This window comes from Ostrea edulis, chromosome 9 (genome assembly GCF_947568905.1).
Source record: "Ostrea edulis chromosome 9, xbOstEdul1.1, whole genome shotgun sequence".
Lineage (NCBI taxonomy): Eukaryota > Metazoa > Mollusca > Bivalvia > Ostreida > Ostreidae > Ostrea > Ostrea edulis.
The window spans coordinates 30969782-30995176 of NC_079172.1; the positions used below are offsets into that span (position 1 = coordinate 30969782).

Here is a 25395-nt window from a genome sequence, read left to right on the forward strand (position 1 = left end):
AAGATTACATAACGATAATGAATACGAAGCTCAAGACAATCTTACAGAGTCCAAATATTCACATTATAAACACTTCACTGGAAAAGGAAGATCGACTTCTTTCGCAAGAGAGGAAAATTCTGAGGATGGGATGAATAGGCAAGTCAAACCCATTGAATTATTTGGAAGTTCGGCGGACATTTCATTAACAATGTCCTTAGAGAGAGTATACCTGAAAAATTCAAAACTGGAGATCGATATGATCTCAATTCATGATGAAAATCAGCGTAGTCGTTGTATGATTTTTTTATATACAATATTCGACTTCTCTTTACTCAAGAATAGAAAATTTATGCTCCTGATTTCATCATCATTTCTCGTTGCCGCTACTAGCACAATTCCTATAACATACATTCCACCACTTGCCACAGACAGAGGACTGCAGCCAGATATGATCGGATATCTCGTCACAATTGCAGGGGCCAGTGATCTGTTGGGTAGATTTCTCCTTGTATTTATTGCAGACAACAAGAATATTCAAAGGCATCATGTGATGACAATTGCTATGACAGCAAATGGTGTTTTATGTCTGTTGACAGCATTCTATACCGAGTTTGCCTCCCTTGCGGTGTTTGGAATCTTCAATGGAATATTTGGAGGGGTTTATTATTCACTGATAAACGTTCTGTTGGTAGATTTTATAGGTTTGAAATCTCTGAACTACGGACTAGCAATCAGTACGGTGACCAGAGGAATTTCAATAGCTTTAAATTCGACACTTGTAGGTAAGTTTGTTATAAGTTGCTATTTTTTAAAAACTCATTATCGATACACACGAAAACTTCTTTCATAATAACATAGTAGTTAGCGGAATGTTGAATGTACCTCATATATATATATTCCCCAGACATCTAGTGGTTGGGGAGGATGCTTTGCAACAGTGGGGTCTCGGTTTTTCTTAGACACGTCAAACCTGAGATGTTTAAGGTAACTCTATCGTGAGATATCGTCATTTAATTTATCAAACTTTGTGCATGGTAAAAATGTAGCTTTTGAAGGAATGTAGTTAATTGAATTTGGATATTTATTAACCATAGATGTCAACAGCAAACTTACAACAAACTTTATGACAAACGAACTAACTTCCGTTTCTCCATCGTCAACTTCCCACATCTGTGTAGCAATAATCCATTTCTTTCAAATGATTCGATACGCGATAGCATGGTTTGTGTGTGATAAGTTTTTAAATCGAGACACCTATTGATGTTACAGGGATTTCAACACTCTCGTTTAAAGTCAGCATTTTGCAAATTCTAATGTCGTTATTATGGTCTAATTTGCAAGGTACATGTATCGACCAGTTGTTATGTTGTTGTTTACAAACTGATTTTGAATATGGATAATTAGGTTTACCTGATTAAGATGTAGGGCTTATGGCGAGTGTGACCGGTCAACAGAGGATACTTAGTCCTCCTCAGCACCTACTCCCACCTCTGGTATATCCAGGGGTCTATGCTTGCCTTTCTGTAATTTTGTATTCTTTCTATGATTGATGATATTGATTACTGTTCGTTATCTTCACCGGTTCATTCAATGGGTACAATAAAAATCCAATAAACTATTTGATTCTGAACAAGTTTATGTTTTCTATAAATGAACAATATATCAAAAATGTTGTAAAGGGTAATAACTAATGTACTGGTGTTTTCTCTATTGTCTATATATTGTTCACTATTTCTCCTAAGATCAACAATTGATTTATATAAATTTATAAAGTACGGATTTTTGAAACCCTGCATATTAAATTTTTGTTATTTCAACCGGTTTTTATATACTTTCTTTTTTACTATGTTGTCTAACGAAAACGAAGGGCCTCCATGGCCAAGTGGTTAGAGCATCGCTCTCAAAATCACACGGTCTCTCACCTCTGTCAGCATGGGTTCGAATCCCGCCCGAGCCGGTAAGTGAGAAAGTTTCCCTGTTTACTTTCGGAAATTCGGTGGTCTCTTCCCAGGTACATTGTATCTGGGTTCTCTCTTCCACCAATAAAATACTGGGCGCCACCAAATAACTAAAACAATTGTTGAGTGTGGCAGAAACATCAATCAATCAATCTAACGAAAATGATGTTGATATATTTTTCTGTTTTATGTACTTCTTAGATCTTAAGAAAGACGGAAACGTATATATTTTCTTTGATCAAATTAATATATACGAGGTAGAAATTATATGTTTTTCTCGTTAAATTGATTGAATATTGTTTTACATCCCGCTCGAGAATATTTCACTCATATGGAGACGTCGTCACTGCTGGTGAAGGGCTGCAAAATTTAGGCCTATGTTCGGCGCTTATTGCTTTTGGGCAGGAAGGTTTTTTATCATGTCACACCTGCTGCAACACGGGACCTCGGCTTTTGCGGTCTCATCCGAAGGACCGCCCCATTTAGTCGCCTCTTACGACAAAGAAGGGGGTACTGAGGACCTCCACCGGATTTTCTCGTTTGAACCTACAATAAGGCAAAGTTACAAGAGAATAGAACTACCTTAACATATTGCTTGGTGACTGTTCCTTCATTAGAAGCGAAAATCAGGTCTTTCAAATTTAACCTTGAAAACTGAGGTCTCACATGACGGTAAACGTTGGCGCTATAAAGAGCCCTCACTGCTACGATCTTAAGTGCCCTGTATAGCTCAAAATTTGTGACACGTGAAATAGCGAGTCCTATTCCGTATCAATCTCTATCAAGTAATGATGAATGTAATAAAAGTGAGAGACCTCTTGCGAATATCAATGATTTTAAAGGTGTCTGCTCAAAAGGATATCGATTTCTATAACAAAATCATTATTCGTGTTTTATTTTGAAGGTGTTATACGGGACTCCACCGGTTCCTACGAGGGTGGCTTCTATTTGATGGGAGTTTGTTCAATTCTAGGCGGATTGCTGTTACTGTTGAAGCCCTGTATATCGAAATAAATTGTGAATAAATATTCGATAAACTACAAACTGCATTTTGTTACTGATATTTACCATTATACACATTTTGTTCCTTTCAAAAATGGCGTCAGACGTTGGAAATGATCATGATACTGAAATGTTAAAATACATTATCATTATCATAGAATGAATATCCGAGCTTTTTGATCAGCCAAACATTTTCTCAAATCAAATGCATCAAAACGTATGACTTTTCAACTCTACACAAGGTCATTCTTCATGATGATTTAAAGATCAGGCTTTTTGACATCACAGACATATTTTTCTCCTATAAAAATGGAACACGGAAATATTCATATTTTGTGCTCAGTCATACAAAAAAATACTTTGTTAAACACCACTCTGATTCTACGCACAAGTACTCTGAAGTTAAAATTAAAAAAAAAACCATTGATGGAGTTACTCATTGACAATGTCTTCGTAGTATTTGGTGATCAGGTCTTCCAAAAACAGTCTGTTGGATCACCCATGGACACAAAATCTGCCCCATTACTTGCTGACCTGTTTTTGTATTCTTATGAGGCAGAATTTATTCAAAAGATTCTACATGAGAAGAAAAAAGATCTCTGGGTGTTAACCAAAAATATCTTGATGGTAAAGTAAGCACTTTCATAAGAAACAGTGCATATTTTTTCTTCTCGAGTAAAAACGTTTGAATATTTCTGCCTCAAAAGAATACAACCGGTTGCGGTGCCTCAGTTTGCTTTGTATCACGGAGGTTGTGAGTTCGAGCTGCACTCGTGCCATTTCCGAGTCCAAATGATGTAAACATAGGTAGTGATTGCTCCTTCGCCGAACGCTCCATATATAGAAGTGAGAAACACGGGTCTTTCGGATATAACATTAAAAACGGAGGTCCCGCATGTCGCTGAAGATGTTAGGTCTGAATTATATATATATGTTTATACCTGCATATGGTGTTTATATCTCTTAACTGATTCGATACGCAAGAGCTTGTTCTGCGTATGGTCAGTTTTTAAATCGAGGCAGGCTACTGACAAACCAGCTGATGGTTCAGGGGTTCCAACAGTCTCGTTTAAAGTCAGCATTTCGCAAATTATATGGTAGTTATAACGATATAGTTTGCCAATACAACCTATCATTGGGTCAAATTCTGTCTGACGTGTTTCATACCGATTGTTAGACCATTCTTGGCACTCTGATTTTGACTACGGATAACTACGTTTACCTGATCAAGAGATACGGCTCACAGCGGGTGTGACCGGTCGACAGGGGATGCTTACTCCTCCTAGGCACCTAATCCCACGTCTGATGTGTCCAGGGGTCCGTGTTTGCCCAACTATCTACGTTGTATTGCTTATGAAAGTATCGTCACCTCTCATATACAAAGCACTAAAATGACGAAACACACGGACAACTAGATTGTCAAATTTTCGGGACGATCTGTACCTTCTTCAGGACAAACGAAGAGATTTACAATAATGTGGACAATATCAAGAGAGAATAATTTCAAAACGACAACAATTACATAGAAATACACCTAACACTACAGCTACACCAAATCTACAATCGTATTTACACCGCAGACCGCATAGTTTTTGTTTTTAGGCTTGCCAATCAATGGTAAGAGCCGAGACAATTAGGACATATCCTATTCGTCCGAAGAGCTGATCCACAATGTACGAGGTAGTGATGATAAACTCAATTAAGGTAGCTCACTACACTAAAGCTTATACTCTGTATGACACTACGTCACAAGATGGCGATTTAAATGTTTTGTGAAATTATTTGTATCGATCGACTTGTTTGTCTATCATCGTAGCTCAGTGGTTAAAGCATTGGGCTGGTGAACCGCAGATCTCGACTTCAAATCCCCCCGAGTCTTTGTTCATATGTGTTGAAATATTCGTTTGGTTGAAAATTATTTTTTAACCCAAATTTGTATATTTTTTGCCCTTTTGACATATATACTTATTGTGCATCATCATATCTTTTGTAATCAAATCAATGCGTACTGATTTGAGAAACTATTTCTGGGTGTAGTGAGCCATCTTGATCTCAGGTGGAACGAGTTAACTATATTACGTTGATAAATAGTAAAGTTAACTCATAACCGGTGAGATTCTATATATATTGTACATTAAGAATTATAATATTTAATAATTATCATTAAATTTAAATAATATGATAATAATAATAATTTATGTATATATATGAACACTTTAGAAAGTAAAGTATATGATAAGAAATTAACAAACATTTAAAAAAAACAAGGTTAAATATAATATATACACAACAAGAATAAGTATCATAAAGCCGAATCAGAATACAAAATGTACTCCTTGAGTCGACTTTATGATATTTTCAGTATACTTTAATATACTATTACATGCGTAGATTTTTCTATACTTATGTTGGATCATGTATTTATCGTGGATGAAAGCATCATATTTTAACTGGATTGTTTCCAACTTTATTTGTTTCTGCCATAGCGTCCAATATACTATACATGTAGGCTAGCTGTATTCCGTGGAGTATATCTCCTTTCATTAACATTTTTGGGAGTTGAACTATGTTCAATCTCCCTGGGTCATCACACACTTTTCTGCGCAGTAATTTGTATTGATTTGTATAGTGGTCGTCAGCGGGGGTTCTGTGTCAGCTGATTTACTCCTAGGTAAATCAACATAAACTTTTATAAACATCCGCCATTAAATAATCCATGTAACTTTTCTGAATTAATCTAATTTTAATAATTGACATGTAAATAAATGCAATGATATTGTATTCAAATCAATTTGAATACAAGATTTCGATCAAATTGATACTGATATACATAGAAAAATAAAAGATAAGGTTGAAAATTGTCGTTTGTAGCGCAGCGTCACCTATAAACATTGATAGGGAAACGAACGACAACTGCACACAAGCCCTATTGACACCGTGGCGCGAAATATCGAATATGGTGCGAAACCTTAGAAAATTTTCAAGAAATAACTCTACAACATTGTGTATGTGTATATATTTGGGTTTTTTTTTTAATGTGATATAATAAATGCTTGATGTTACATGTAGATTGAATTAAAACACGTCATTCCCAGTCAACAACTTTCGATTGGGATCGGAATACGAAATAAAATTTCTTATATCCGGTGGCAAAGTGAAACTTCTTCATGCTTCAAGTTATTGAATTACGTAGTAATTGCACGTTACACATTAGAGAACTGTTCCTTTTAATAAAGAAAGTCACAAAATAGATACAAAATGAGTGTACCTTATTCATTACTGTTACCGAGCTTTCGTCGACTATAATCTCGAAATGGTGTGTTTCGCTGCGCTTGATGACGGTAAGGTCCACATTTTCTACGTGAGTAGTGTGATATTTGTTTATGAATTTTTTGCGCATACATGGTATGTCTCGGCTAGGAATAATGGAAACTTTCTCACCTATGTATGTAAAGACATATTAATCTCTATTTTTAAAAATGTAGAACACTTTTATCAAATGACAATGTTTGAAAACGCTTAGAGCCCCGATGTCAGAATTTCCTTTTCCAAGACATCAATATGTCAAATTCATTATCCTTTTTGAATAGCATGTACCATATTTTGTACCAGTTATCCATTTTGAATCCCCTATTACAATGGAATTTTGCTGCACTCTGTAATGTTTGAGTGGATGTCATGAGTGCGTGTCAAACAGAAATTTTAAGAGCATGGGATAAGGTGCTGCCATGTATTACTTCACTATCAAAGTTTAACCCAGTTGCCACAATGTTGAATTTATGCTGCAAAAAGGATTGGAAATTCCTCTGGTCAAAACACATTGTTTATTTGTCTACAGATGAAAGAGACATGAGGATTCTCCCTCACAAACTGAAAAAAATAAATAGTTATGGATCTTGTACATGTATAGTTCATTAATCACTATAGATTTCCAGCATCACAAGTCTGATTCCACTATATGTTTTCCATACTGTCAGGTTCATTCACCCCCTGTTTGAGCCACAGTATAATATCCCAAATACCTTGGCAATAAATAACATTATTTGACTAGTGTTTCATTTTTAGCGGAGTTGCGATGAAGTCGAACTCGGCTTATGATCTGATGAAGTGCCTTTGGGCGGGCAGGCGGGCACGCATCAACATTTCATTTCCGCACCATAGCTCTTGAGCAAATTATAGGATCTCATTCAAACTTAGATGGATTGTCACCGTCAGTAAGATGAGAGAAGCCTATTGATTCTGGGGTCACTAGGTCAAAGGTCAAGGTCACTGGCTATAAATAGACTGGAATTTGGAGAAAATTTTGTTTTCCGCACCATAGCTCTTGAACGAATTATAGGATCTCAATCAAACTTAGATCGATTAAGTAAGACAACAAGCCTATCAATTCCGGGGTCACAAGGTCAAAGTCACAGTGGCTATAAATAGACTGAAATTTGGAGAAAATTTTGTTTTCTGCACTATAATTTTTTAACAAATTATAGGATCTCAATTAAACTTAGATGGATTATCGCCCTTGATGAGACAAAGAAGCCTATTGATTTTGGTCAAGGGTTAAAGGTCAAGGTCACAAAGGATTTAAGTCGGCTGAAATTTATGTACGCAAAATTTTGCTCCCTGCTTGATAATTCTTGAAAACTTTTCTGCCGGTTCCCTTTATGCCCATTCCTTGCGCAATTCGGCTTGTGCATTTCCGATGCCCGACAATTTTTAATTTTTTAGCATTTCATTTATTTTGAGTTATTATACAATTATTTACCATTCCATTGATCCTCTACAGGACTGTAGTATACTCAGGTGACAGTTTAGCATATTGGACTACCTTTTCAAGTAATGAATCCTTAGAATTAGCTATAACTAGGATTAAACTTGAATGTATATATACAGGGGAAAAACTTGTTCATAACTGCAAGGCATTGATAACCATATTAATTTGAATGTTTGGGCCATAATAAGTGGTCACATTTTTCATGAGAATATAAAGGGGTGAAATTCTAGAAAACAACAACACGACTTCAGTTACTCGAGGAGCGTTGTGGCCCATGGGCCTTCCATTATCCATGTTTGCTGTTGTAACGCTTTGAAAAAACAACAACAGTTGATTTGTATCTAAAATCCTGATAATATTCAGTCATTTATCCCCCTACCCTTCTTTTCTAACTGAATTTCCACAATGTTCAACTCCCACGAGTACTTTAAGTACTTTGATTATTTGTCTACATGCGTGAAGTGAATGGAGAAATATTCACGAGAATGTTCCAGATTCCGAACCATGACGGCGTATATCAAAGCAGTTGTGTGTGTTATCTGGTATTTAATTCCGTACAGAGAAGAAGGACGGATTTAAAATGTATGATGAGAGATCTTGGTGAAGTTTATCAGGAACGTGTAACGATGCGTGCATCGATTGACCTTGCATTGCAAGACTGACAATTGTTACGATGTCAACTGTTTCAGAATTATACCACTTTTAACTCTGATTAGCACATCAAATTGCAGGTAAGACCGACAGCGGATACGAAATGCACTGACTATTTTGTTTTGATAAGTTCAACGAACTTCTCAGGTTGCATTTTGGGTTTATTTTCTTGATAAGTTATCAAGGCCACGGGATAGGGTTGGTTAGGAAATTTTCACTTTACCCTTCTAAGATTATAAGAAGTGGGAACAATTTTACAGAACATATAGAAACAAGAATGGTTTTGTTTTCTTGTAAATATTCTATTTCATTTTCTTGTCAGAATGAGTTGTACATATCCGAGAGGGTCATATTGCTTAGCATTTGTCGGTTGTCCGCTCAATATCTTGAGAACTATTCACTTGATCGTAATGATACTTGGTATGTGGATTGGTTGTGAGTAAATTGATTGATTGATCTATTGATGTTCAGGTCAAAACACCAAAGGTCATCGGGTACAGTGCTGTACTCTGTAAAATTGGTATCCAATGTCTTGAGAACTCTTTGTTTGATAGTATATTTCATACATGGATTCGACATTGGTAGTAGATGACCTCTATCAATTTGCAGGTCGAAGGTCATCGAGTGCAATGCATTACTCTGTACAATTGATGTCGGTCCAATATATACAGTACGCTTGGTAACACGGGCTTTTTGCTCTCCTGTCTTTATAGACACAAATACACCCCCGCTTTAATAATGTAGATAAAGCATCTCGCTGAAAGTTTTGTAACTTGTCCAACTTAAACGTAGTCAAAATCTTGATTTCGAAAGCATGGTTTTCTATGCTAACGAGGACTGGAAATAAGGGTTTTTCTCGTTGGTTGAATATCGCAATAAGGAATGGTAAAGCGACCAATCACATATAGAAGCCGAGACACACCTTCCAGCGAAAATACTGGCCTTGTGTCCCACGGTAGGTAAACGTAGAACGACTGACCGTGGGTTTCCGATGATGGAATAAAAGAATACTCCTATTTATTTTCAGGTCAACGGTCAATCTACCCTGAATATAGTAATATACTGTCTGCTCAATATCTTGAGATGCCTTTGCTTGACAGACATCAAACTTGGTACATTGGTATTTCCTAAGGAGCAGATGACCCCTATTGATTTCCAAGTCGAATTGCCAAATGTCACCGAGTGCAATACAGTACTCAGTACAATTAGTATCAATGATATTTCGTACAGGGGTTAGACATTGGTAGTAGATTACCCCTATTTATCTTCAAGTCAAAAGGTCACATGTCACCAAGTGTAATACGGTACTTTGTACAAATAATGTCCACCTACTATTTTGAAAACTCTATCTTTGATAGTGATGAAATTTCAAATCGGAGTTAGTCATAGGTAGTAGATGACCCTTACTTTTTCTCCTCTTATATATATATATATATATATATATACATATCAAAACAAATATTAATCTTTTTTTTCTCGCTTTACATGAAAGTATTTAAACCATACTGTATCACTCTATCATATATATACAATGGATTTCGATCATACATACCACACAAAAGGAATGTTTTTAATAAATCAATACACTATATGTAAATGATATATGAAAGCTACGGAATAGTGTACTATGAAAGAAAGGCGAAGATAACGAACAGGGATCAATCTCATAACTCCTATAAGCAATACAAAATAAAGAGTTGGGCAAACACGAACCCTTGGATATACATATGTACCAGAGGTGGGATAATAAAATCCAAAATGCAGAAAAAGTGTCGAACCGGAGCTTATTTATTATAAGAATTTCGGTGTATACATAATAGGAATGATTTTTCTAGTACATTCTTGAAAGACAATGATGCAATCATTACGTCAACTTTCTACCAAAACTAGCATGAGGCTCTAGGACAATCTAGTCACAGGTGTCAATAAGTAAACAAAAGTCTCTAAAATAATGTAGGTCAATTTAGTGCAAATAGTAATATATGTAGTACACAGCACTTTTCATTTTGTATTTGAAGATTGTGAAAGAAATAAAGGATATCATGTTATTTGATCTAAATGTGTTCTAACTCAATTCATTGTAAAACTTTAATACTATGTTTTTCCAAGAATTATTGAATTTCAAGAAAGTGCCAATTATCTCCCATGTATTTCTTGTAAGTTTACATGTGATTAAAAGCTGCTCAGTAACATCTGCAATTTCACAAAATTCACGTACAAAAGAAACGTCTTTGTTTCATTTACTAACACTCGAATTATTACAATACCATGGTAATCCGGGTTAGACTAGGTCCTCATTACCCTTGCTTGTCCTAAGAGGCGAGGAAATTGGACGGTCCTTCGGATGAGACCATAAAAGCCAAGGCCCCATGTCACAGCAGGTATGGCATGATAAAGATCCCTCCCTGCTCAAGGGCCGTAAGCGCTGAGGATAGGCCTAAATTTTGCAGGCCTTCACCGGCAATGTTGACGTCTTCATATGAAAGATTCTCGAACGGGACGTTAAAATATATGCAATCAATTAGACGAATTATTACATGAAATACAGTGTAATAATTTCCAGTTGAATTCTGAAACTTATTTCGTATGTTTCTTTTATTTTGAATGTATAGATATTTTTCCAAATACAATCGTCAGATATTTTGAAAATATTGTCCTTTTTCATATATTGTTTTATGGAATTTTGAATTCGAAAATATAGAGCAATAAAACTCACTCCTGAGACATTTCACTGACCTTGCACAGCTTCTTTGAATAAAAATAATTGCTTAGTTTATATACTTACTTTGCATAGGTACAGTTAAAACTATTTGTGTGTAATCTAGTAGCGTGTTTTAGCATAAAGTATTCACAGATAATATTATTTTTTTCAGTCCACTTCATTTGTAAACTATATCAAATCATGCATTTCTCCATCATCATTAAATACGTATATGACATACATAATCCGCATTTTATCCAAATTTAGAAAAAAATAGGTCCGGATTCATATTGGAATAGATTATTATTCCAAATAAATGCTGACAAGAGTTTATCTCTTTTGAGTGTGGTTATGTCTTTCTATTTTTGCATTTGTTGAATGCAGTGAAAACTTCATCATAGAATTATGGTATTATCCAAACAAATTGATCTGTTGGTTTTTGAACTTCTTTCAGTGACAGATTAATTTTTTTTTAGCATTTTATTTAGTGATTTTGTGTACATTCATTATCTAATAGTCTCTTTATCCAAGAAACTTTTGCAGCTAGAAATTTAGTTTCAATATCAACAATTCCTATACCGCCTTTCTCAACTTTTCCAATGAGTGTATTTCTTTTCATTCAATCTCTCGTTGTCAATAAAATGTTATAAATAATTTTTTATAACTATTTGAAAAATCCAGGGTTATGATTAAGCAAAATAAAGGCCTCTACAGATTTTCAGGTCATGGGTATATTTATGAAGTGAATTTAGAACCTGCAGCACTTTTCCATAGATACTTTGTACACGAAATCTCTGAACATACACTATTGGTTAAAGTCAAGTAAAGTCTGCTTTGGTCCTAATCATTATAATTATAGTCTTTTCAGTGGGAAGCTTGTTTAGCTATCGTAATCAAAGCCATTGCTGGAGTCCTACAAAATCAACGAGGTGTAGATACGGCCCTCAGCGACAGGCAGAGGTCTCAATTTGTGATATTTTCTTACAGTTGGTGAAGGCTCATGATGAATGAAAAATTCTCGAAGGGATTTAAAATAAATAAACTTTAGAACTTTTGTCTTTACTGTTTTTAAGGAGACAGAAGATGTTCAACTTTCGAAAAAGTACGTCATCCTCAGTTGACAAGGGTTGGGCCTGGATAGTGCTGCTGGGTAAGTGCTGATATTAGAACATTGTTATTGATAGGTTGATACTCAGGGCCTGGATGGTGCTGATATCAGAACATTGTTATTGATAGGTTAATACTCAGGGCTTGGATGGTGCTGATATTAGAACATAGTTATTGACAAGTTAATACTCAGGGCCTGGATGGTGCTGATATCAGAACATTGTTATTGATAGGTTAATACTCAGGGCCTGGATGGTGCTGATATTAGAACATTGTTATTGATAGGTTAATACTCAGGGCCTGGATGGTGCTGATATCAGAACATTGTTATTGATAGGTTAATACTCAGGGCCTGGATGGTGCTGATATCAGAATATTGTTATTGATAGGTTGATACTCAGGGCCTGGATGGTGCTGATATCAGAACATTGTTATTGATAGGTTAATACTCAGGGCCTGGATGGTGCTGATATTAGTACATTGTTATTGATAGGTTAATACTCAGGGCCTGGATGGTGCTGATATCAGAACATTGTTATTGATAGGTTAATACTCAGGGCCATGATGGTGCTGATATTAGAACATTGTTATTGATAGGTTAATACTCAGGGCCTGGATGGTGCTGATATCAGAACATTGTTATTGATAGGTTGATACTCAGGGCCTGGATGGTGCTGATATCAGAACATTGTTATTGATAGGTTAATACTCAGGGCCTGGATGGTGCTGATATCAGAACATTGTTATTGATAGGTTGATACTCAGGGCCTGGATGGTGCTGATATCAGAACATTGTTATTGATAGGTTAATACTCAGGGCCTGGATGGTGCTGATATCAGTACATTGTTATTGATAGGTTAATACTCACACATACCTTCTCAAGAGGAACCTAGTAGCTCCAGGTTTGCGATCCTATGCTAGTAAAAGATAATCTTCAAGATGATTTTATTAAAACATTTAAGTAACAATACACGTATAAACGATGCGATATAAATAAGGAATGACTTCATTTGAAAAATCATACAAAAGTTTGTATCTAATATCTCACTATGTGTGTATATCCTGAAAATCATAAAGCACCGTTTGTCCATCAAAGAAATTTGGCTGGTATTTTCTAATGTTTTCAGTAGCATTGCGTGCATGGTATTTCAATACACAGCATATGTCCTTTATATAATTTGTAGAACATTGTCGCACATGCGTAATGGCCATGCTACAAACGACAGTTCATTGCACTGGAATAAAAAAGTAATATGTAGCCTTTTAATCAATGAATCACCCTCTACCTAATTCTTACGTGGATCATACTTAAAACACAGATATATGAAATGCCCATTGATTTCTTTAATTAATTCATTAGTTTAATATGGTCCGCGAACTTCATCATCAGCTTCTTGAATCTTAAAACCTGCTAAACCTTCAAATTTTCCCAATGCCTTTGTTGCAATAGAAGCAAGGAGGAACTCATTCACGACTCTATTATGAAAACCTATCCAAACGCTAATTTACTCAGATTGGTACTAATGCAGTATTTTTCAATCTTTCAGGATGCTTTCTGGAGTACTTCGTTATCGTTGGAATGTTCAAATCATTTGGATTATTCTTCGTGGAATATCAAAGGAAGTTCTCCACGTCAGCCTCCGTCTTATCCATGGTCTTGTCAGTTCAAGCAGTTATGGGCAGCGTTACCTGTAATTTGTGTTTGTGTGTGTGTGTGTGTGTGTGTGTGTGTGTGTGTAAACAAAATGAATGATCAAATGTTGAATAACACATGAGCAATGTAAAAAAGCACCAAATTATACTACAGTGTATTAAACAAACGGAATAACCAGGAAACGCTCTAGATATTCTAGCTTTTTTATTTGATCGTATGAATAAAACTAAGAGCATGTACAAAAACATCTCGATTCAAGATCGGGCAGCCGTCAATATTGAAAGACTATTTTTATGCTCTGAGCTAGTGTAATGTCGAGAATGACCATCAATATTGAAAGGCTGAATTAGCGTTTTCTTGTGTAACGTCGATAATAGCTGGACAGACCAATACGGTAGTGTCCTATATAATATACATGATAATATTCTGGACGGGTGGTTTGTTTTGTTCTCTGAGATGACAGTCAACATTATCGGACGGAATATCATTTTTAGCTGAGCTTCCACTCAAATAAAAAAAACTTACGTGTAAAGATAATCAAGTTTGATATATTAAACTATTAACTTCAAATTCAAATTGTGATACCAGACCCATTACTGCAGAAGTGGATACAGAAAATTTTCATTGAGGTGTGCGAAACCTCCTAGATGGCGCTTCTGCACCAAACGAGGGATTGCATTCCCCTTTGATACCATAAAGGAATCTTTAAACAAATCAAACGTGTTTATTGGAATTCAATCCCAACATTCCCCCTAGATCGTTCACTGCATTCTCTACGATTGTTGAGAAATTTTGATAAGGTCAAACGCTTTGATGAGATTTATGACATTCTCTCTATGTCCTTGAGAAATTGTGAGAAATGTTTTTAATAAGCTACAAACCGTAACTGAATCATACCAGGAAAAGTTTTAATACCCGGCAATCATCAATAATACATTAAAGTGCAAAAGCATAAGTGATTTAGGAAATGTTGATTGTATGGTTTTAAGACACATGGAAACTACAATTTTAGTACAGTTGTAGAGATATCATACTATCTTTTCTCTTTCAGCTATTGTAGTCATGGGCATTGGAACACGATACTTCCATGAAAGAACTTTGGTTATATTGGCCGCAGTTTTTGGACTGGCCTCCAACTTAGGCAACGCGTTTGCTCCTCATCCGTCTGTCCTCTTCTTCACACAGAGTACTCTAAATGGTAAGTTCATCAATTACTTCATTCGCTCCTTTCTATGGATGCAACATGTGGTTTGCTTTTTTGCTGTTTGGATTTGATTTTTTTTCGGGGGGGGGATCATCCATTTTTCTAAGGATATTGATTATGTATTAGCTGATTTGAAGATTAAGAAGCACTCCTTATTCAAATCCGTAGAAAAAATGTTTTTCTTACAGTAAGCAGTTATGTTTAATCATCTATAATCATGAAGATATATTTCTATCCTTCTTCTAGCACTGGGAGTGATATTAGCCCATCTTCCTTGCACATTAATGCTTGGGAAATATTTTGAAAAGCGCAGAGGAATGGCAAATGTGGTTGCAAATGTCGGAGGAAGTATTGGAGGTTTGGTGTTGCCGTCATTAGTAGTTTATTTGTTCGATGAATATGGACTTCAAGGGACCCTCATTATAGTTGGAGGAGTCTGCCTTCATTTCCTTCCTATTGGACTGCTGATGCGACCGATTGAAAGAGAAGAGGTCACATTACAAGACACTAAAGAAAAAGAAAATGGTGATGTCACTGAAGAAACGAAAACTTTTGAGAAACTTCTCGAGTCAAACGAAAGATTACATAAAGATAACGATAATGAATACGAGGCTCAAGAAAATCTTATAGAGTCCAAATATTCACATTATAAACGGTTTAATGCAAAAGGAAGATCGAATTCTTTCCCAAGAGAGGAAAATTCTGAGGATGGGATGAATAGGCAAGTCAAACCCATTGAATTATTTGGAAGTTCGGCGGACATTTCAGTAACAATGTCCTTAGAGAGAGTATACCCGAGAAATTCAAACCTGGAAGTCGATATGGTATCAATCAATGGTGAAAATCAACGTAGCCGTTGTATGAAGATACTGTACACAATATTCGACTTCTCTTTACTCAAGAATAGAAAATTCATGCTCTTGTTTTCATCATCATTTCTCGTTGCCGCTGCTAGTACAATTCCTATAACATACATTCCACCACTTGCCATAGACAGAGGACTGCAGCCAGATATGATCGGATATCTTCTCACAGTATCAGGGGCCAGTGATCTGTTGGGTAAATTTCTCCTCTTATTCATAGCAGACAACAAGAATATTCAAAGGCATCATGTGATGACAATTGCTATGACAGCAAATGGTGTTTTATGTCTGATGACAGCATTCTATACCGAGTTTGCCTCCCTTGCGGTATTCGGGATCTTGAATGGAATTCTTGGAGGGGTTTACTATTCACTGATAAACGTTCTGTTGGTAGATTTTATAGGTTTGAAATATCTGAACTACGGACTAGCGGTTGGTACGGTGACCAGAGGAATTTCAATAGCTTTAAACTCGACACTTGTTGGTAAGTTTATGTTACAAGTTGATATTTTAGTTTACTCCATAATGAAAGATACGAAAACTTCTTTCATAATAGCATTGTTTAATAGAAAATATTCCAAATCATATGTGCATTCCCATACACTCTGAACTTGATTCGCCACACTGGGGTCTTAGTTTTGGTTAAACACGTCTGAATTTAAAGTCAACATTTCTCAAATTCCAGTAATGATCTAATTTGCAAATACAAAGTATCGCGGTGACGAATGGTGTGTTTGAAACCAAGTGTTATGCCGTTCTGTATATACTGATTTTGACTACGGAGTACTCCGTTTACTGGAGTACGGTGTAGGGATCTTGGCAGGTGTGACCGGCTGACAGGGGATGTTTACTCCTCTTAAGCACCTGATCCAAAGGTCCGTGTTTGTCCTCTAATTTTGTATTCTTTCTATGATTGATGAGATTGATTACTGTTCGTTATCTTCACCTGTTCATTCACTGGGTACAATAAAAATCCAGTAAAGTATTTGATCCTAAAAGTTTTTATTTTTTATAAATAAACAATGTATCAAAAATGTTGTAAAGGGCAATAAAAAATGTACTGGTATTTTCTCTATTGTATGTCTATTATACACTAGTTTCCCTAATATCAACAATTAATTCATATATAGATTTATAAAGTAACAGTTCTGAAACTGTTAAGATTAATGAAAGGCGAAGATAACGAACAGTGATCAATCTCACAACTCCCATAAGCAATACAAAATAGAGAGTTGGGCAAACACGGACCCTTGGATATACCAGAGGTGGGATCCAGGTACCTAGCAGGAGTAAATTAATATTTCCTCATTTAAATCAGTTTTTATATCCTTTTTATTATGGTGATATATACCTCTGTATATGTACGTCTTGCCGCCGCGGTGGTCGAGAGGTTAGAGCGTTCGCCCCGCATGCGGGAGGCTGGGGCCTAAATTTGAAGCCCTTCACCTGTCTTGCTGACCTCTCCGTATGAGTGAAAATTCTCGAGCGAGACGTTAAGCAAGATACAATCAATCAATCAATCAATCTTACATCTTTAGAAAGGCGGAAAGGTATATACCGGTATTTTCGTTGTTTATTGTTCAAATTAAACTATATTTAAAAGAAATTGATACAGTTTTCCTAATTTGAACTCATGATAAGGCAAAGTCACGTGAGAGTGGAACTACTTTAACATAATGCAAGGCAACAGAAGCGAAAATCATAAGTCTTTCAATTAACCTTGAAAACCGAGATCCCACGTGGCGGTAAGCGTTGGCGCTATAAAGAACCCTCACTGTTACGCCGACAGTGCCATGCATATAGATCAAGGTTTTTTGACACGTGAAATCGCGAATCCTACTTTGCATATATGTATATAAAGTAATGATGAATGAAAGGTAATGATAATAAAAGCGAGCGACCTCTTGCGATTATCGATGATAAAGGTGTTTGCTGTAACCGATATCAATTCGTATAACAAAAAGATATCTTCATTAGTCGTGTTTTATTTTGAAGGTGTGTTTAATTTGAATGATTTACTTTGAAGGTGTGTTTAATTTGAATGTTTTACTTTGATGTGTGTTTAATTTGAATGTTTTACTTTGAAGGTGTGTTTAATTTGAAAGTTTTACTTTGATGCAAGGTGAAGATAACGAACAGTGATCAATCTCATAACTCCTACAAGCAATACAAAATAGATAGTTGGGCAAACACGGACCCTTGGACACACCAGAGGTGGGATCAGGTGCCTAGGAGGAGTAAGCATCCCCTGTTGACCGGTCACACCCGCCGTGAGCCCCATATCCTGATCAGGTAAACGGAGTTATCCGCAGTCAAAATCAGTGTGCCAAGAACGGCTTAACAATCGGTATGAAACACGTCAGACAGCATTTGACCCAATGTGAGGTTGTATTGATGAACTAGATCGTTATAACGACCATAGAATTTGCGAAATGCTGACTTCAATCGAGACTGTTGAAATCCCTGTACCATCAACTTGTTTGTCAGTAGCTTACCTCGATTTAAAAACTGACTATACCCAGAACAAGCTCTTGCATATCGAATCAGTTGAGATATATAAACACCATATGCAAGTGATAATGGAATATTGCTACATAAATGTGGGAAGTTGACGATGGAGAAGCTGAAATCATCCCGTTTGTCATACAGTTGAGTTGTTAGTTTGATGTGTTTAATTTGAATGTTTTACTTTAAAGGTGTGTTTAATTTGAATGTTTTACTTTGAAGGTGTTATACGGGACTCCACCGGTTCCTACGAGGGTGGCTTCTATTTGATGGGAGTTTGTTCAATTCTAGGCGGATTGCTGTTACTATTGAAGCCCTGTATATCAAAATGAATTATGAATAAATATTCGACAAACGGCATTTCGTTACTGATCTTTTTAATTATGCAGATTTTGTTCCTTTTAAAATGGTCTCAGATGCTTGCGATTATCACGATACTGAGGTGTTTAAATACAGTGTGATGCAATATATTGTAAGCTACCCAAGGATAGGGGTTTGCTTGTATATTTCTGAATCCTCAGCAGATCCACTCATGTCAGGATAATTCCAAAGATCATTTAACTTCAATAAACAATATCTCGGTCACACTTCTCTTCCATTTTTTGGTGAAGAATACTAGAAACTTTTCAGTCTTAATCTGTATTTATTATAATGAATAAACAAAACAAGGCACAATGAAAATGTCTTCATGTGGTGAACTCTGTATACTACGACAGCCTTTATACAAGTGCTGAATTTTCAGAAATACAAGTTTTGGTTGTCCAGTGTGGTAGGAGATTTCTAACTAAGTTTTTACTATGATTATTACATTATGAGTAGTCTCACCTTAATTTTCTTCTAAGAGATTTGAATGTTACCGCCGCTCAACTTGTAGAAATCTGTCGTAGTAACGTAGCAAGCTTACTTATATAACCTTCAGTCCTAGACCACATGACTATAGTTAACCAATTAAAATATGCCGTACAGGCCTCTAACCAATCAGCGACTTGTACAATGGCATCGGCTCCCACACAATTTCCCAATCTCTCATACAGAGTTGTCGATCCTTACAGTGCTCACAGAACTACTTTTTCCTGTACAGGCTACCGTACAAGCGCGAAAGGAATATCAATAATTAAAACTGAATAACATACATTAAGAAGCTCAATTTGCTAATCTAAACAAGTAAATAAATATCGCAATATCTCGTGCATGTGGGTTGAACATACTCTGTCTTGTGTGCGCACGAATACAGTTACTATCAACGATACCGTAAACAAATATAGTTCCTTAAGATATGACTGTTTACATGTAGTATGTAATAAATAACGAATTCTCAACCTCAAATAGTTAAAGAACATTAATTCATATGTCTAAATGATTCACATAGTAAATACTATCTCACAACCATCGTAAATATCTTCGTCACCAAACCGGAAGTGACGAGTGATACTACACTCGTAAAAAGATGATGGCAGCCAAAAACATGAAATGTAAATATCCACCCGACATTCCCCAATATTATTACTACTACTACCTCTCATGAAACCAAAACTGGTAATTAGAACAGGAATTATTCAAGGGAATACACGTAAGTGCATGAAATGACTCGAGATTGCTCTAAACTCGTAAATGAATAACTTAACTATCGGAACACGTGTAAACATGAGACATGTCAAAATATACGAGACCACTTCTGAAGGAATACATCGTAATGCACAATACAATGTCACTAATTATTATTGATCCCAACATGTTAAAAGTAGAAAATCAAGTAACGGGTTGCAATATATTCGTACAAAAGGGCGTGTTTACATTCGCAACGGACTTAGGTCAGACTTCAAACTAAGATATTTCGTTGTACACATTGATTAAAGTAATAAAAACTTCCTTAATACTTCGTAAGATGACTTTACAGTCGAATCACACTTTGTAACCTCCTCTGAATCGACCGGTATAAATTCTGGACATCCTGAGGTGTGCTGGCCGTCCAGATGCTCTGAATTTCGCGGAACAGATCCTCCTTGTTCTCGATCGTACCAATACGTCCCTGTAGCTTTCTTTTGATGTGTAGCCATATATTTCCAATGATGTTGATGTCAGGACTTTGTCCTGGCCAGCTCGTCGTTGTTATATGCCATTTCTAGGAATAAAACTTGGGGTTGAACGTGCACGGTGAACTGGCGCATTGTCATCTTGAAAAATGTGCTGGTTATTTGGAAAATGTCGGACTGTGACTGGCCACAAATTGTCATCAAGAATTTGCTGGTATTTCTCTGCATTAATATTGCCTTCAACTGCTGAAATAGTACCGACCCCATGCCATGTAATACAACCTCAAATCATAACCTCGTAGCATGGCTTCGTTCAACGTGCCTCCACTAAGTCTGGTCTCCAACCTTCGCCCCGTTTTCTCCAAATATAAATGCGACCATTTTGTCCCACAACTATTTTAGACTCGTCTGAAAGTATCACTTTTCTCCAGTAGTTGTCAACTTTAAGTTTCCTTTTTCCCCGATACCAAGATAACCGCTTCTTCCAGTCCACCTCTCTAACCACCAGCTTTTTCTTGGCAACTCGTCTCACGAATACATTTTTGTGTAGATGTAATAGCACAGTTCTTTTGGATATCGGTTGTTCTCTATTTTCATTAATCTATCCGTTATCTCCCGTAAACTCTCTCTTCTGTGGGTCTTTACAAACCGTTCCAGCTTCCGATAATCTCGGGCTGTCTTATCTAGGAATGTTTTCTTTAGAACCCCGACGTTCTACACGCTTCTTAAAACTTCCTATTGTAGACCTGGACACATCCAAGGTTTCTGACACATAACTGATGGTTTTACCTTCTTATATAAACTTCCATGCAACATCTTTCAAGTCGTTACTTAACTCTTTCCCTTTGCGCCCCATCTTGTTTCTGTCGGTTTAGATTTGTTTACAATGCAGACGACAATAAAATCATGTGACTCATAAAATGTCACATGGTTGATTTTTTTATATAAATAACTATCGAAATCCCCACGCTATTCATAGACCGCTTTATTTATCGCTTAATCCATTGTCTGGAAGTGCGAATGTAAACACTCCGCCATTTTGTACGAATATGTATTGCATCATACTGTATTTCATAATAGAATGAATATCCGAGCTTTCTGATTGGCCAAAACCTTTCCTAAATCAACAGCATCAAAATGTATGATTTTTCAACTCTTCACATGACCATTATTATACCCCACGCAACGAAGTTGCGGAGGATATGTTTTTGACCCGTCTGTCAGTCCCTTTTTGTCAGTGCAACTCCTCTGAGACTGCTCAACAGAATTTCGTGAAACTTTGTAGTTAATAAGGACACACAGTTTAAATGTGCAGATTCCCAGGAACTTCTGATTCAATACTTTTTCTGGGAGTTATGCCCCTTTTGAACTTAGAATTTCGAGCCTGTATGTCTTGTTCTTGTCTCCTCTGAGACTGCTCAACAGAATTTCGTGAAACTTTGTAGTTAATAAGGACACACAGTTTAAATGTGCAGATTCCCAGGACATTCTTATTCAATATTTTTTCTGGGAGTTATGCCCCTTTTGAAATTAGAATTTCGAGTCTGTATGTCTTGTTCTTGTCTGCGCAGCTCCTCTGAGACCGCTCAATAGAATTTCTTGAAACTTTGTAGTGAATAAGGACACACTGTGTAGATGTGCATATTCACAGGAAATTCTGTTTCAATATTTTGTCTGGGAGTTATGCCCCTTTTGAACATAAAACTTTTGCCAAAATATATTTTTAACAACTTGTGTCAGACCGGTTTTTTAAGCATTCCTTACCTATTTTTATATTCAACTCCTCTTACAGCATTTATTTGACATCCTTCAGACCTTGTGTAACTGTTATGGAATCATTGAAGATGTGCATGTTTCTTTTTGGAAGCGATCGGACACTCTTCGAAAAATTTACATGTACATGCATATGATGTTGTTGATCTTTGTCATTTTTTTTACCCCACGCAACGAAGTTGAGGAGGGTATAATGGGAGTTATGCCCCTTTTGAATTTTGAGCCCGTCTGTCCTGTTCTTGCAGTAATACATAGCATTACCATTCATTATGTGAGGCATTGTCAAGCAATGTTGGAGTGTGAAGTATGTGAGTTTACTCGCTTTTGCTTTCTTTCATTTGTGATCAATTTGATACAAGGCTTGTTGACATCATAGGCATCTTTTTCCTCAATGAAAATGGAACACAGAAATATTCATATTGTTTGTTCAGTCATCTCAAAAAACTTTGTTAAACACCACTCTGATTCTATGTACAGGTACTCTGAATTTAATATTGACACACTAGAACTTGTTCAGTGTATGATGCAAGGTGAAGATAACAACTCCCACAAGCAATACAAAATAGATAGTTGGGCAAACACGGACCCCTGGACACACCAGAGGTGGGATCAGGTGCCCAGGAGGAGTAAGCATCCCCTGTTGACCGGTCACACCCGCCGTGAGCCCTATATCCTGATCAGGTAAACAGAGTTATCCGCAGTCAAAATCAGTGTGCCAAGAACGGCTTAACAATCGGCAGGAAACATGTCAGACAGCATTTGACCCAATGATAGGTTGTATTGACGAACTAGATCGTTATAACGACCATATAAATTGCGAAATGCTGACTTCAATCGAGATTGTTGAAACCCCTGTTCCATCAACTTGTTTTTCAGTAGCTTACATCGATTTAAAAACTGACTATACGCAGAACAAGCTCTTGCATATCGAATCAGTTGAGATATATAAACACCATATGCAGGTGATCAAGGAATATTGCTACATAAATATGGGAAGTTGACGATGGAGAAACTGAAATCATCCCGTTTGTCATACAGTTGAGTTGTCAGTTTGCCGTTAATATCTACTTTCAATAAAATATCTAAGTATAAGTATGAAGCAGAAGTGGACGACTCTGTGGTGTCCTTTATTTCGAGCTCATGGGGATATATCAAATCGACATATGAATGAAAGCTATTATTGTTAATAGACAAAACGTCATCGATATATCTAAAAGTCGAATTGAAGGCCACAGCGAGAGATTTTTTCTTCTCACGTAGAAGTCTTTGAATAAATTCTGCTTCATATGAATAACAAAGGAGCTCAATTCGTGCCCATGGGAATTCCAACAGACTGTTGGAAGACCTGATCACCAAAGACCACAAAGATATTGTCAGTGAGGAACTCTAGCATATTTTTTATTTCAACTTCAGAGTACTTGTGCGTGGAATCAGAGTGGTGTTTAACAAAGTAAGTTTTTGAATGACTGATCACTAGATATGAATATTTCCGTTTTCCGTTTTTGTTGAAGAAGCAACTGTCTATTATGTCAAAATGTCTAGTCGTTAATTTATTGTGAGGAATGGTCGTGTATAGTGTTGAAAAGTCATAGGTTTTAATGTTATTGATTTGGGGAAAATTCTGCTATTTCAAGTTTACTAAAAGTTCTTTAGAATTTTTAGAATTCACTTTTGATTAACACTACTTCTGGCATATGTAGTCGCACAATAAGTTTGAAGTTTCTCCTTCACAGCTGTTAATATTTTCGTGAGGAGCAAAGATAGGGGCTTGGTAGAACACTTAATGGATCCAGCAATGTATCTTTGTTTGTAAGGGTTTTTATGTAGTTTAGGAATCCAGTATAGGTACGGTAACTCATATTCATAAAACTGAAGCATGGTTTTGAAGAATTTCATCTTTTGAAAGGGCAGTTTGGGTATAAGTATGATTACCAAAAGTGGAATTAATGCCAAGTTCGTTTAAAATACAGTTGTGATAATGAGCCTTACAAAGAAAGACAATATTGTTACTAGCTTTGTCAGCTGGAACCAAAACATATTCCTCATGTAACCTATCTAATTCACTTCTGGTTTACTAAACACAGAAGGATAGATGGTACGTACTTTTGTGATCAGTTTTTGATTCAAGGCAGGCTACTAACAAGCAAGTCTCGTTTAGAGTCAGCATTTAGCAAATTCTATGGTCGTTATAACGATCTAGTTTGCCAATAAATCCTTTCATTGGGTCAATTGCTGTCTAACGGGTTTCATACCAATTGTTAGGCCGTTCGTTTTACCAATTGTTAGTCCTTTCTTTTTACCAATTGTTAGTCCGTTCTTTTTACCAGTTGTTTGGCCGTTCTTTTTAGCAATTGTTAGGCTGTTCTTTTTACCAATTGTTAGGCTGTTCTTTTTACCAATTGTTAGGCCGTTCTTTTTACCAATTGTTAGGCTGTTCTTTATACACAGATTTTGACTACGAATTACTCCGTTCATCTTATCAAGATATAAGGATCACGGCGGGTGTGACCAGTCTTCATGGGATGCTTACTCTCCTATGCATCTGACCCCACCTCTGGTATATCCAGGGGTCCGTGTTTTTCACCTTTTAACTTCGTATTCCTTATAGGAGTTGTGAGATTGATCATTGTTCATTATCTTCATATTTTCATTAAAAAGATGCTGGAGTTCCTTATTACCAATATTTACGGATTCTTTGATGATCAGGTCTTCCAACAGTTTCTTCCATGGACACAAATTATGCTCCATTATTAGCTGACCTGTTTTTTGTATTGTTATGAGGCAGAATTTATCCGAAAGCTTCTACATGTTAACCAAAAATATTTGCCGGTAAAGTAGCCACCTTCATAGGAACCAGTGTAGATTTTTTTCGAGTAGAAACTTTTAAATAAATTCTGCCTAAAAATACAAATCAGTAGCAGAAGACCAGTGGTAAAGCGTTCGCTTTGTAACCGGGAGATCCTGAGTTCGAATCTCACTCGTGCCATGACCTTGTCAAAAAGACGTAAACATAAGTAGTAATTACTCCTTAGCGAAAAGCGTGGTATTCAGAAGTGAGAATCACGTGTTTTTCGGATATGACCTTAGATATGGAGGTCCTGTGTCGCGAAAGGCTTTAGGTCTAAATTCATGGTGTTTCAGATACAACTGGTGACGTCCCGATATGATTGAAAAATTCTCAACGGGACATAAT

At 36.4% G+C, this 25395-nt stretch overlaps 1 protein-coding gene across 1 annotated transcript in view; it reads left to right on the plus strand.

The window, feature by feature from the left end:
• LOC125659089 (uncharacterized) overlaps positions 1-18756 on the plus strand; it is a 28840-nt gene extending 10084 nt beyond the window's left edge. Inside the window, exons 4-11 of the mRNA XM_056150707.1 lie at positions 1-764; positions 2845-2952; positions 8345-8441; positions 12136-12212; positions 13718-13861; positions 14876-15022; positions 15275-16375; positions 18619-18756. The exon at positions 1-764 is cut by the window's left edge and continues 331 nt beyond it. Of these exons, the coding sequence (XP_056006682.1) occupies positions 1-764; positions 2845-2952; positions 8345-8441; positions 12136-12212; positions 13718-13861; positions 14876-15022; positions 15275-16375; positions 18619-18728 (2548 nt within the window). The 3' untranslated portion in view covers positions 18729-18756. The remainder of the gene's footprint in view (positions 765-2844; positions 2953-8344; positions 8442-12135; positions 12213-13717; positions 13862-14875; positions 15023-15274; positions 16376-18618) is intronic.
• The last annotated feature ends 6639 nt before the right edge of the window (positions 18757-25395 follow it).